The sequence below is a fragment of the Porites lutea genome, chromosome 1, assembly GCF_958299795.1.
Source record: "Porites lutea chromosome 1, jaPorLute2.1, whole genome shotgun sequence".
NCBI classification, from domain to species: domain Eukaryota; kingdom Metazoa; phylum Cnidaria; class Anthozoa; order Scleractinia; family Poritidae; genus Porites; species Porites lutea.
In genome coordinates this window covers 57,656,113-57,670,311 of record NC_133201.1, presented here as the reverse complement: position 1 = coordinate 57,670,311, position 14,199 = coordinate 57,656,113, and the positions used below count along the sequence as shown (strand labels likewise).

At 37.8% G+C, this 14,199-nt stretch overlaps 1 protein-coding gene across 1 annotated transcript in view; it reads right to left on the bottom strand.

Moving 5' to 3' along the window:
* LOC140932733 (uncharacterized) overlaps positions 1-13,873 on the bottom strand; it is a 40,438-nt gene extending 26,565 nt beyond the window's left edge. The window contains exons 1-13 of the mRNA XM_073382254.1: positions 13,649-13,873; positions 12,270-12,530; positions 11,242-11,346; positions 10,387-10,647; positions 9,924-10,184; positions 8,351-8,556; positions 6,201-6,342; positions 5,249-5,430; positions 4,904-5,048; positions 3,801-3,902; positions 3,135-3,344; positions 2,363-2,545; positions 495-641 (exon numbers count right to left, since the gene is read on the bottom strand). Of these exons, the coding sequence (XP_073238355.1) occupies positions 495-641; positions 2,363-2,545; positions 3,135-3,344; positions 3,801-3,902; positions 4,904-5,048; positions 5,249-5,430; positions 6,201-6,342; positions 8,351-8,556; positions 9,924-10,184; positions 10,387-10,647; positions 11,242-11,346; positions 12,270-12,530; positions 13,649-13,873 (2,430 nt within the window). The remainder of the gene's footprint in view (positions 1-494; positions 642-2,362; positions 2,546-3,134; positions 3,345-3,800; positions 3,903-4,903; positions 5,049-5,248; positions 5,431-6,200; positions 6,343-8,350; positions 8,557-9,923; positions 10,185-10,386; positions 10,648-11,241; positions 11,347-12,269; positions 12,531-13,648) is intronic.
* Between the last annotated feature and the right edge of the window lie 326 nt (positions 13,874-14,199).

Below are 14,199 nucleotides of genomic sequence, written 5' to 3'. Positions count from 1 at the left end.
TTTAGAAAAAAAAAAATATATATATATATATATATATATATTGGAATATTTCGTTTGTTTTGTTTCTTTGTGGCTATTCAATTGGAGTCCCTGTTCTAGCTAGATTAGCCACGTGCAAATCCACTAAAAGCAAAGATTTGTACCCCTGGTGAGGGTATTGCTGTTTTCAAGTACTGTTTCAAAAACGAGCAGGGGTGTATATTCAGGGTTATAAATTCCATGCGAAGCCGAGTGTTTTTAGACCTGATAATACACGACTGCGACTGCGAGTTTGGCGTTATTTTGGTGTAAAAATTTGGACTTAAAGTTTAGCCGTGTCTTTATCAGATAGAAAGACACTCATTAAACATGAATTTCTTTTGATTTTCTTCTTTCTTCTTTATGAATTATTAATTACTTTTAATTGCGTTATTCCGCTTAACGCAAAAACTGGATTCAGTTGTAATCTGTAACTAAAAATAATGTCAGCTTATTTTATAGCACTTTATTCTGACCTCTATTTTTTCTTGTATCTCGGTTTCTTTTTGTGGATCCTCTTGCAAACTAGCGAGCTTGATGAATTGTTCTGCCTCGTCCAACCAAGCTCCGACTTCCTTCATTAAAATTCCCATTCTTTTAACCTTCTTTTGGGCTTCCTGAATCTAGAATACAAAAAAAGTCCATGTTTGAACACAGGGCGTCCACACAACCTGTTTGTGTAACCGGTTGTAATTTTATAGTAAATGTAAGGGATTTTCCGTTTGCTTCATCTATAGCGATATACCACTAAATATGCATATAGGTCAATCTTAAATAAACGTTATATTACCTTGCGTAAGGTATTACTGCGAGCCCAAGACACAGATCGCTAAAAAAATGTAAAAACTGCAATACTATCTAACATCACCTGTTGTTTTTAAATTAGTATTGCAGTTTTTAATTTTCTTTTTTAGCGATCTGTGTGTTGGGCCTGCAGTAATTGGCGCTCGCCGTTGCAGTATCCCGCTTGTACTCCTGTGAATATATGTACATTTTGTTGTTGTTGTTATTGTTGTTTTTTATCTTATTGTTTTGCGAAGTTAATGAAATAAAATTTAAAATATTGTCGTCCTTTTGCCTCAGAGGAACAGGAAACGGCGAACTCAAAATCCTTCCAAATTGCTCAAAACAGCTCTTTTGAGTGAAAAGGGCGGCAATATACCAAAGTAAGGCAATACAACATTTATTTAACATTGATCTATACACATGTTTAGCGATATATCGCTATAGAGGAAGAGCTAGCAAGCAAACGGTAAATCCAATGCATTTACTATAAAATAAGAATCGATTGCACAAACAGATTGTGTGAATGCCCTGTGGTTTCAACAACAACGAACAAAACGATAACAGCAACAAAAACGAACAGACAAACAAAAAAAAGACAACAACAAGCAAACTGAAAACAGCAATCTAATCATAGTTCCGAGATTAAGCTTTCGACTTATATTATTTACTCTGTATGAAAACCAATCCATAATGCCTCGCTTAAGCTCAATACTGTATTGTACTGGACGCAATCATTTTGAAACAGGGCATCAGAACGTTTTTTACGGTCGTTTGAGCACTGCAAGTTTGTCGGCTATTGCTGCATGGCTACCCGAAATATTTAAGTTATGTTCCGTGTGACCGTTAAATAGCATGAAAACAATTACATTACAGCATGGCACAAAATTTTTACGGGTTCTAATGCTTGCGATGCTTGCGATTTTTCCAGCGATCCGCAAAATAAATTCAAGCGAAAAAGAAAAAAAAATTACCCCAAAGATTTTTCCAGCAAAAATTTACTCCAGAGTAAATATCCTCTAACTTAAATACGCTACACAAAAACACAATACAAATAAAGTAGTCGTGCCTGTTCGTTTTTGTAATCGAATGACAAAGAAAAGTAGTCTATTTTATTAGTTTTACATAAGGTACTCAAAACGTAGTGTTGTTTTAAAATATGTATTTCCATTGCACGTAATCAATAAAACCGGACGAAAATATTATCAATGATTTGTCCGGGACTTTCTTTCTTTCGCAAAAAAAAAAAACAGCTTCCAGTAAGAAAAACCAATCTGACCTAATCGCAAAAATTAGTTCCCGCAAAACACAAAAAATCACGCCAATCGCCAATCCTCATATCAAAAATAGGCTTCCGCTTTCGTGCCACACGGTAGTAAGAACATTCATCGACTGTCGGTTGGATAAGAAAACGTGAAGGATGTTCGTAAAAGGCAGATCCAGATCGACTTCATGATGATGATGATGACGATGATAACGATGATAACGATGATGGTGATGATGTGCATTACAAAAAGGATAATTCCCCGGTTACTTCATAATGGCCAATCTCATCACTTACCATTGCTTTCCTTTCCTTAATCGAATCAGTGATGTCCTTCCAGCAAGTACCGAAGTCATTCACCTTGTCACGGATCCCCTTAGCCCTTGCATTATGGTACTCAGCGTCTTTGATCAGCTTTTCTCCAGTCTCATGCAATGAGTCCAATCTTCCCTCATGTCCTTCCATTTCTTTTTCCATTGTCTGAGAGACAAAGTGAAGAGGGACGCATTAGACGCGCCGATTTCTTATGCTAGTTAACTGAACCCTTAAATCAGGCGACACTGTTCCGTCGCACTTAAAATTTTAAACAATTATTTATACCGATATTGTAATAACCTGGGGCTGTGGAAACGTCCTCTTACTAACGAAAATGAATTACATTAAAGGATTGTTGATAATCGTTCTTAAAAACTGGCAACATCTTTTTAAGAGTGGAACCACTTTTTATAGATTTCTAACATTATTTTCTTGTTATTCATAATGGCGTGAAAAAAGGCATTCAACTTCGTTTTTATTCCACAAATAACCCGTTTTCATTAGAAGTTTTTGATGGTCACCTCAGTTGTAAAATCATCACATTTTTTTTAAATTCATAAACATTTCTTTAATCTGTTCTTGGTTCTTTAAACGAAGAGTATTTCACTCGGCCTCAAGAAGAGGGCACGAAAAGAAAAATGACCTTAGGAATTAAAAAGCATCAATGGTGTGAAATAATCATGGTTTCTTTGGGTTTTTCACGTGAAGGGTCGAGAATCGATAAAGATTATAGATAAGCAAAATGTGTTCTTACCTCGAGTAGATTTAAATGCATCGTAACTTGTTCTTCATTGGTGATATCTGTTTCTCCAATTAAATCAAAGGTTTGTTCTTTGCTTGAAAGCCAGGAAAGCAATGCAGCCTCTTCTTCACGTAAATTTTTCCAAAGAATAAGAGCCTGGTTAAGCTTCCCCTTCCACTCTTCCGCCCAGTTCCACACAGCCGCCCAACGCTCGCTTAATACCTGTAGTTATAAACCTGCTTGTGAAATAGTGTTTCAAACCTGGCGGGTACTCAACAAAGTTTTATAAGAATAGGCTACGCTCCGAGGTCCAACCCCTCACCCTTTGATGCTTCATTTTTGGCGGAAAGGGTATCTGCCCTTTCGTATGTACACCTTCTATTGACAAATGATAGTCCTTTTGCATACTTAAGCGCTGCAAATTTACTCTCTATAAGATATCACTAGACTCGAGTTATTAACAGCCGTAAAATGCACATGTTATTCCTTTATATAGACCAAATTTACAAAATTCTCTTCCCTTATACTAAACAACCCTCTCATATACCTGAAGCCTGAAAAAGGTACCCCTTTAGGGAGGAGCTGTCCCGTATAGCCCACTATATTGAGTGTACCCAGGGAGAGGGGGGAGGGGGAAATCTGGTCCAAAAAATACAGCTTTTTTAATGTTGAAAATACCTTGACCCAGTCCCTTATGTTTTCATCCAAAGCTGGGTGTTCTAAGTCCATATCCAGTATCATGTATGCCATCGAGTAATTTGACAGTTCTTCTTGAAAAGCCTACAGAACAGCAGTGGAGAAACATGAAATTCGTGCAGCCATTTTATAGCCAACTTATAATAATATACCGTAAAATTCCGAAAATAGGCTCCTCCATGTATAAGCCCCTCCAAATATAAGCCCCCTAAACCGGTAACGCAAAAAAAACCCTCCGTTAAATTGCCCCTCCAAATATAAGCCCCCCGGGGACTTGTACTTGGAAAATTGCTCCCAAATACAAAGTAAAACAAAGCAAAAATAGTAAATTTACTTCCAACTATAAGGCTAGCCCAATGGATTTTGAAACGCAAATTTCCCTCCGTAAATAAGCCCCTCCGAATATAAGCCCCTCCAGAAATAAGCCCCTCAAAAAGGGCCTTTGAAAAATATAAGCCCCGGGGCTTATTTTCGGAATTTTACGGTAACTGCAAGACACAGTCAATTCCCTATTAACGGACAACTTTAAAAGACCGAGAGCTTCCTGGTATGGGCACGTGCGGCCACATTGTAAAATTGGCCCCCGGCTGATCTTCAATCATTTCCTTGCCTTTTTTGGGACACAAACCTCCAAGATGGAGACACGTCGCCGGTTTCAACGGCATCTTTTTCTAAGAGAATTGACCGTACAACTGGAGCTCTATAAACAAATTTACAACACTCTGCAGGTTTATAGAAATGTACTGGTGAGTTTGATATTAGAGACATTTATATTAATATCAGAGAGATCTTAATTAAAGATATTTCAGATAATTAATAGGAAGAGTCTCAGAGGAAAAGGGCATATCTTATTTTTAATAATTCAATTAATCCTGGTGAAAGTAAACGTTTCATTTCATTCATGCGAATACCAGTGTATATTTTATTTTCAAACAAGTGAGTTGTGAGCAAGCCACTTTGACGTGTAGAATTGGGTCACTTAGTGAATGAATATCGCTTACTTCGTCTTAATTGGGCATTACGTGATGGCCTGCGATATGCATGTTCTCCCTTACCGCCTATATAGTAAACACACATGCATGTACCTGATGCTCCCAGACTTGCTGTTGCACTCTCTTGTAGGTTGGTTCTATCACATCATCCAATGATATTCGAGACTCAGCTCGCAATAGCCAATCATTCATCCGTTCCAAGTGCTGTCTTAGGAAAATAAGATATAGATCGAACACCCTGAAAAACAGGAGAACAAAAATTGTGTTACTTGTTTAATACTCTAGTTAAGTGCCATCTGCAAGAAGACAAGTCATATCCTGAAACAAAAAACTATTAAACTCATTTCTAAGAAACGACGGTGGTATTATCATGCACAGATGGATACAACACGTGTGATACAAATTTGGCTCTTAAGAAGCAGTGAACACGGGGCATACCTTTGATGCTCTCTGTTAATATCTTCCTTAATAGTTGTTACCCTTATGACTGTTACTTCAATTCTATCATGAAAGTATTCCCCATGTGCTCTGTCAAAGCGTGTGTCTTTTATCAATTGCCTTCCTTCCCCCAGAACATCATATGTGTCGGATTCTACTGACGTAAAATGGTTGAGTACCTCCTGAGATACGAATCAGATAAAAAGAAAATTAACCAGCTCATATGGGCCTGTCCGCACTTGGTGCCCGGGAACCATTGTCTTGGTACAGGTACAAAATGGTGTTTTGTTCACACCATGAGTACCCGATATATAACTGTGTACATAGTTATTTCCAGTTAGACGCCATTGTTGAGACGTAAGCTTAGCAGCGAGTATAAAGCAGTGGACTCCCTCGAAAGTACAAAAAAAGTGTGCATACAAGTTTTCGGTGCTCACTTTTGCGCCTGAGTACAAGGGATCAATCTTAATTTAGGTGCCCGAATTCTAGCGTAGGTACCTCAAAAAAGAGTGTGTTCACATTAGTGCACTGTGGCCGGGTAGCAAGTGTGAATGCTGCCTTAGTAACATCTATAGCGAATGGGCACAGAACACATTACTCTGTAGTCTTATTACGTAACTATCAAATGGACTTAATACTAAAGACGAGCAGCCTTATAGAAATATCGGTGAGAAACAGATGATTTCAGTGCTTTTTCGCGCAAAATCCAGGTGCCACACTCTATTTGGACAAATAAGTTGAAAATATGTCGCATGGTCACTGCGAAATTGAACGATGATACTTTAGGTTATTTAAAAAAAAGAAATAGAGGACATACAATTTACATAACTTGAAATCACATCTGCAAAAAAGGTCATTTTTCAAATAGGTAAACAAAATTCGCCTTATATTAAGGGAGGGGGTGGGGTGGGGGTATCTTAAACTTCTATTGGAAGAAAAGATGCTTTGTTACCTGGTACTGATCCAAAGCATTCTTAGTGGATTTCAAGTCCATGAAATCCTTGTCTGAGTGCTTAACACTGCATTCCAAATCAGATAGGCTTTGATCTACGGTATCAAACTTCTTCTTTAGATAATCCACTAAATCGTTGGACCTGTTGACAACCCACCAGAACAGAAATGTATATAATATCAGAAAAAAAGACGAAACAACGTGACTCAGATCATCTTACGAACTAAGACGCCGGGAGATACTTGGAGACAGTCCTGTCAATATTGTTGTGGCCGGACAAGTGGAAGTACTCGATAGACAATACACGGAGAAAATTCTGTTCCAGAAACAGTTTACATGAAATTCAACGGGTTTGAATTCATGTCCTATTGGAAAGATCTGGATAGGCATCACATCAAAGGAACAGATGAATCCACCCTGAGAAGGGACTGATTGATTCATTTGAAGTACCATGATCTAAGTGATCTAGGATGGTCGATCCTGATCCTGATCGTCCCAATGACCATGGAACACACCCTTAAATTTTGGGTGTGTTCCACTCAGTGCTAAAGAGGGAGCATGTAGTAAAGACATGTCCCGCTCAACAATTTCCTTGTCTTCACCGGTATGTGTTAGTAGATCAGTGCATGTGTCAGTTCATTAGTGGTTAGATTAAATGAAGCACATATATATATATATATATATATATATATATATATATATCGGAGAGTAGCAATGTATAACAACTGCGCTACTTTCTACGTTCAGTAGCCTAAAGTGCTTTTTTCAAACATGTTTTAAAGTGAGAAAGATGATTTTTCAGTCAGTGACACACGCGACTCGGAAGAAAAACAAAAATGTTTAAAAGTAACTACATTTTCTTCGAGCCTTTTTCGATAGCTTTCGGAGAACGCAGTCCTTTAAACCAGTTTAGCTGAACCATATTTTTGAATACATGTTTGTAACATGATGTGGTCAGACTTAAACAAACAGATAAACCAGATATACACTGTGCTACCAGTTACCAGCTAATTAAAATAAAACAATCATACAAAATGCTAGTACTCAAACTTTACTGATTAGGAAATCGGAAGTTTCGATTAGCTTGCTTGTGATGGTGCGAAAAGAGAAGCATACCTTGTTTTACCCACTATTATCTCGTTTTCTTTCCAAATGTATCTCAATTTTAGTCATGTATCTAAAAAGTATAAATGAATGATAGCTCACGAGGACAAAATGACATTGGAATTGAGTTCCAAGCTTTGAGTCTTTGTCATCCAGCGGATGTTTTTGCTCTCAGTCTAAAGATGCCGAGACTAATCAATGTGGCCTTCTCAATGGAATTTTCAAGCCGCTTTTGTAGGTAAAAATTTTTCACGTCATTTGTCACTTTTACGAACTCGAGTTCCCCACTCTTTACCACAAATTTAATAGACAATACCACAATTATTAATTTTGGCCGGGAAACTCGCATTTGAATGCTTTTACGTTAATGGTGTTGTTTCAGCCAAATAGTATACGGCGATTACACTTAAGAATGTGGTGTTTGGTCTAACGAAGGTTTTTTTAAATGAGGTCACTTCTACGCAGGAACCCTTACAGTGCTGCCTCTTTAATTCTATGGACAAAAAGGGTAATATTGAGAGAAAACTGCTCTTGCTCTTTGTCAGCACAGCATTAAAATTTGGTCCGGCTTTATGACTTTTATCCGACCTAATAAATAAATATTTAGGTAGCAAAAACTGTTCCTGTAAACCCTATTCAATGGATTTATTCAATGACGTAAATAAGGTTTTACGATAATTATGATCATAGTCGTTATCAACAACATCACATTGAACGATCGGATAATCAGAAAAAAAGAAAAAAAAGCTGTTGTTTTAATCTCTACTATTTGAAAGAAAATACATTAACGAGTCCTGAATCACCTGATTCGCTCTAGAGTAGCGATAGTGCCCAAAAATATTGTAACAAAGTGTCTAATTATTGTATAAATAAATGAATAAATAGACAAATGGAGAAATGTAAATCAATAACTAAACAAACAGATAGATAAAAAAGCATCTGATAAAAAATAAATAAAATGCAACCATAAAGATATACAGTTACAAAGGTCACTGCGCAGCGATTCGAAATATCCAAATAAGACGAAGTCTATTTTTTTCACTTACCTTGCAGAGGTTGAATGATCAATGCTATATTTATAATATCGAGCTGGGCTAACTCCAGCGCCAGGGCTGCTATCTTTATCAGTGAGGGAATATGAAGAGTCATGGTTAGCAGGCTGTGTTTCACGTGCCGTGCCGCCACCGCTGGAGAATCTTTCCGCTGAAATCAACTGAACATCTCTTGTACCACTTAGTGATGTTCTCTGTACCTAATAGAAGAAATTAAGAGCGCATGCAGCGAGGTGTTAAACTTGAGAGATGTTAAGCATGTTATTACAAAAACGAAAGGTTGCCGGCCTTGTCTTCAGATCATGGCTTACATTAGTCGTTAATCATTAAAATACGTGTGTTAGTATCTTCCCTTAGCACTAGCTGTAGATGTTTTAATGTAAATTAAGGTGGAACTACAGTCTCTTAAAGGAAGAAAAAATGAAATAGGTGTTAACGGTCGCGGCTTAGGCACAATCACCCATAAATTCAAATGTTGGTATGCCTCGACCAGAGACTAATGTCATGTTTACACTATACCGGACAGCTTATTACCAGCTCGTATGAATAACCGTTCACATAGGCACAGAAACCTATCCGATATGTCGTAATTATCTTTCAGCATCAGCGCGGCGCGGCTGAGGTCTGTTATGGGAAACGCTCCGAAGGTAACTGAGGTAAATAATATTTAAACAACCATTAGTACCGTGCGAGTACTCTCATTCTCCATCAACGCAAACTCAAGACTGCTTGCAGTCTATACCCAAGATAACTTGCTGACAATAGGCAAGTTTCTGATTTTTCACCCCACTTTTTTTCCTTGGCTTCGCAATCTTAAACTATACAGGAGAGAATGAAAAACAGTCCCGGAACTGGATTAAGCAACGACGACGGTGACGGCAACAAAAACGTCAATAAAGTATTTGGTTTAGGACCCGTCCACACTAATACGTTTTCGTTTGAAAAAGCATACATTTCGAAGCGTTGGTGCCTTCCGGGCCACACTTATACTCCGAGCGTTCTAAATCGAAAAAAGCATCGCTTGGAAACAAAGCAAAAACGTTTATGAACAATAGGGAGCTTAAGCAACGACGAGGACGAAGGTAACGGCAACGAAAACAGCAAAAAAGGAACAGGCTTAGATTGGCAAAAAAACAACTTTCCACGTGCATCACGCTTTCTTGTACATTTCTTTGCCATCACTGCAAGACTGCGACGTGAAAATGCGGCCTAAGTTCACGTTTTGCGGAAAACGTGAACACACAAGAAACGACTCTCTTTTTCTTTTCCTGGACTTGGATAAAGTCTTAGAAATAAACCCCCGAACAAATTTGCCAACATTTGACGAAATAAAGGAATTGGGTTGGATAAGTGCGATAAAGTTTGAAACTAATCGAATTCTTTTTTAATGAAGTGACGTTTTTGTAACTAATGTCGTCTTTGTTGATTAAGCTCACTATTGCTAAGTTAGGACGTCTAAGACAAGATACCAGTCAAAAGTGAAGGAAAGTAACAACATAACTAAAGCGCCAAAAAACTCTAGTATACAAAAGGATCACGCATTATCATAAGCACACCAAACACTTACAGGCGTGCGCTCTTTGTTAGTTGTCATTGCCTCTTCCATTATGTGAACAGTGATTTTAGCCTTCTGCTTATTTTCATCTTCCCTCGGATATAGTGTCGACTGACTTTCTTTTATGGTGTTGCTTGATATAAGTGTATCTTTCAATGTCTCTTCTCTGTCTTTGGCATCAGTTTCAACTCCTTGTTTATCTAGAATGTCGCTATTTCTACCATCTGTTGTTTTCATGACGGTTTGGGAATTTTCAGCTGGAGATTGCAGAATCTATTAATTAGAAAATGTAAGTTATAAAATGTGTGTGGCTAAATTGACACAGTTAATGTTATATTATTAAACCTTCTAAAATTTCATGCAAGAATAAAGTTTTGATCAAAAGTTATAGCACATGAAATTAGAGGAACGAAACTTTTGGGACACCCTGTATATAAAAGGATCACGTATTATCATAAGCACACCAAACACTTACGGGCGTGCGTTCTTTGTTAGTTGTCATTGCCTCTTCTGTTATGTGAACAGTGATTTTAGCCTTCTGCTTATTTTCATCTTGCCTCGGAAATAGTGTCCGCTGACTTGTTTGTATGTTGTTGCTTGGTGTAGCTGCATCTTTAAATGACTCTTCTCTGTATTTGAAATCCGTTTCAACTCTTTGTTTATCTAGAATGTCTTTATCTCTACCATCTGTTGTTTTCATGACGGTTTGGAGATTTTCAGCTAAGGATTGTAGGGTCTGTTGATTAAAAAGTGGAAGTTATTAAATGTGTGTGGCTAAATTGACACAGTTTGTGCGATATTATTACGCTTCCTTCAAACATCTCAGGTTAAACAATGGTACCAAAACATTCTGGAAAGGAAGACCTGCTTTTTATTCCAGTCACAAGCAGAGGCACATGTTTCTGTGAATTATTTTTCCTATGCTGAATTAAATATCAAAGGGATCGAACTTGGTTAACGAAGTTAACAAAGGAACTCAGTTGGCCTGTTCTACGTCTAAGTTGATTCGGTAGGCCTTAGTATGTTACTCGAATCTGGGGCCCGTTTCTCGAAAGTCCCGGTAACTTTACGGGCCCGAAATCAAATATTCAAACCCAAATATAAAGAATAAGAGCGCAGGTCCTGGCTAGCAAACTACTCCATTTTGTTTCATTAACTGACAGTTTTATCATGTTAGATGCAAAACTATTGAAACCTCGATCTTTAATGTAAACGGAGACAGCTTACCGGGCCCGTTAATTATCGGGACTTTCGAGAAACGGGCCCCTGGTCTATATAGAAGCTGATAAGAAATTCAGAATATTTCCTCCTCATTAGTAGTGGAACTAACTTGTGCTCCTAAATTTGTGATGATTCTTCTAGTCTGAGTCACAGTGTTTCTGCCAATCTCTTCTCGTGAAGCCGAATTTAACTTAAGAAAGCCCTCTTTAGGGTCCTGGAAGAAAAATTAGAATACGCCTTCAGAGACAGACGAAATATCGCAGGTGTGTGATTGTAGGATGCGCACATTGTTCAAGTTAGTTCTCAAAGTTCAACTCTGTCGTTTTCGAAGTTCTTAATATGGTGAGTCGAAAACGCATCAAAACAGTAGTGTGGACGCAAATCAATCGACGCGTTGTCGATGACAACAAAAAGGCATACTTTTGAAAACGCATTAGTGTGGCGGGGCCTTAGATTAGCAAAACAACAACTTAGCACGTACATCACGGTTTTTTGTACATTGCAACAACATCGACGTGACTAAGAGTCTATTCTCCGGGGTTTTGTAAAGGACGTGAACCAGAAAGTATTTGTCTTGTTAACCTCCTTTACAAAGCAAACTCTTTTGTAAACAATAGGGAGCTTGAGCAACGAAAACGACGACGACAGTATCGGAAACAAGAACGGGAAAAGAGCAATACTAATAGCCTTAGATTGACAAAAAACAACTTTGTACTTGATCACGCTTTTTTGTACATTTCTTTCCGTCACTGCGATACCGCGAAATGAAAATGCGGCCTAAGTTCACGTTTTTTGCCAAAACGTCAAAACAAGACAACGACTTTGTATTTCTTTTCCTGAACTGCGATACATTCTTTTCGAATTAAACCCCAGAGCAATTTGCCAACATATGAAAACATGAAAGAGTTCGGTTGGAATAAGTGCAATAAAGTTTGAAGCAATTCGAATTCAATTTTTATAAAGCGACGTTTTCATAACCACCGCCGTCTTTGTTGCTTAAGCTCGCTATTGCTAAGTTAGGACGTCTGATCCAATATATTAGTCAAGAGTAAAGGGAAGTAACAACATGACTAAAGCGCCAAAAAAGTCTAGTACATAAAAGGATCATGCTTTATCATAACCACACCAAACACTTACGGGTGTGCGCTCTTCGTTGGTTGTCATTGCCTCTTCTATTGTGTGAACAGTGATTTTAGCCTTCTGCTTATTTTCATCTTCCCTCAGAAATAGTGTCTGCTGACTTTCTTTTATGTTGTTGCTTGATATAGGTGTATCTTTCAATGTCTCTTCTCTGTACTTGGCATCCCTTTCGTCTCCTTGTTTATCTAGAATGTTTTTATGTCTACCATCTGTTGTTTTCATGACGGTATCGGAATTTTCAGCTGAAGATTGTAGGGTCTGTTGATCATAAAATGTAAGATATTGAATGTAGGAACTGTGCAGCTTAATTGATACCGTGTATGCTATATTGTTAGGCTTCTTTTAAACATCTCAGTTAAACTAAGGTCCCACAACATTGAAAGCCCTGCTTTTTTTTCCAGTCCGAGCAGATGCAAATATTACTGTGAATTCTTTTTACAATGCTGAATTAAGTATCGAAAGGATCGAACTTGGTTAACGAAGTTAACAAAGGAATTTAGTTGGCCTGTTCTACGTCAGACTTGATTCTTTAGGCCTTAGTATGTTACTCTGAATAGTTTAATTTTCGGTGTTGAAATGATCATCGAGAAATGAATGTTTTGAAGACAAAAAAACGGTTAAGACTGATAGTCCTGAATAAAGCGGCTAAAACAGTCTTGAAAAAGGTTGGATACAAAAGAGACAACTCGACAAGATAGGTCTCACAATAGTTAGCAAGCCATGTCATCAGTGGATCTTCAAGCTGTATCCTACTCCATGCTGCAACGGCTACAGAATGTGATAAAATAACGAAGGGGGAATGCCCTTTACTGAAATTCTAAATACATGCAGTCCATAGAGCAATAAACACCTTCTAAAATTTTATGCAAGAATACAGTTTGGATCAAAAGCTATAAGTAATGGTAACAGGACTGGGTGGAGTCCAATTCGGCCAGTAATCATACGAGTGATTAACAAAATTGGACGACCGCGTAGCGGGAGTCCGATTTGTTTAATCACGAATATGATTACAGACCGAATTGGACGACACGAAGTTCTGTTACCAGTTAATCATAACTTGAACAAAATTTGTGATATATGAGGCTCCTTTTTTAATCAAAACGCAAGAAATTCCGAGAATTTTTTTTGCTAGCAGTGACAAAAAAAAAAGCCAGTTAAGCGCGCGCGTGATGGCGCGTACTGTCCAATTACTTAGGTATGACGCGTACTGTCCTATTCAACTGTCCTATTAAGGCTGAAATCAGGGCAGTTGATAGCCAATCAGATTTAAGAATTTTGTTATAGTTATGATTACGCATGAAATTAGAAGAGCGAACTTTTGGGACAACCTGTATATAAAAGGATCAAGCATTTTCATAACCACACCAAACACTTACGGGCGTGCGCTCTTTGTTAGTTGTCATTGCCTCTTCTGTTGTGTGAACAGTGATTTTAGCCTTCTGCTTATTTTCATTCTCCCTCGGAAATAGTGTCTGCTGACTTTCTTTTATGTTGTTGCTTGGTGTAGGTGCATCTTTCAATGTTTCTTCTCTGTATTTGAAATCCCTTTCAACACCTTGTTTATCTAGAATGTCTTTATCTCTACCATCTGTTGTTTTCATGACGGTTTGGAGATTTTCAGCTGAAGATTGTAGGGTCTGTTCATTAAAAAAGTTTAAGTTATTTAATGTGTGTGGCTAAATTGACACAGTTTATGCTATATTATAACGCTCCCTTTAAGCATCTCTGGTTAAACAATAGTACTAAATCACTCTGGAAAGAAAGACCTGCTTTTTATTCCAGTCACAAGAAGAGGTGCATGTTTCTGTGAATTCTTTTCCCAACGCTGAATTAAATGTCAAAGGGATCAAATTTGGTAAACGAAATTAACAAAGGAATTTAGTTGGCCTGTTTTAAGCCTAACTTAATTCGATAGGCCTTAGTATGT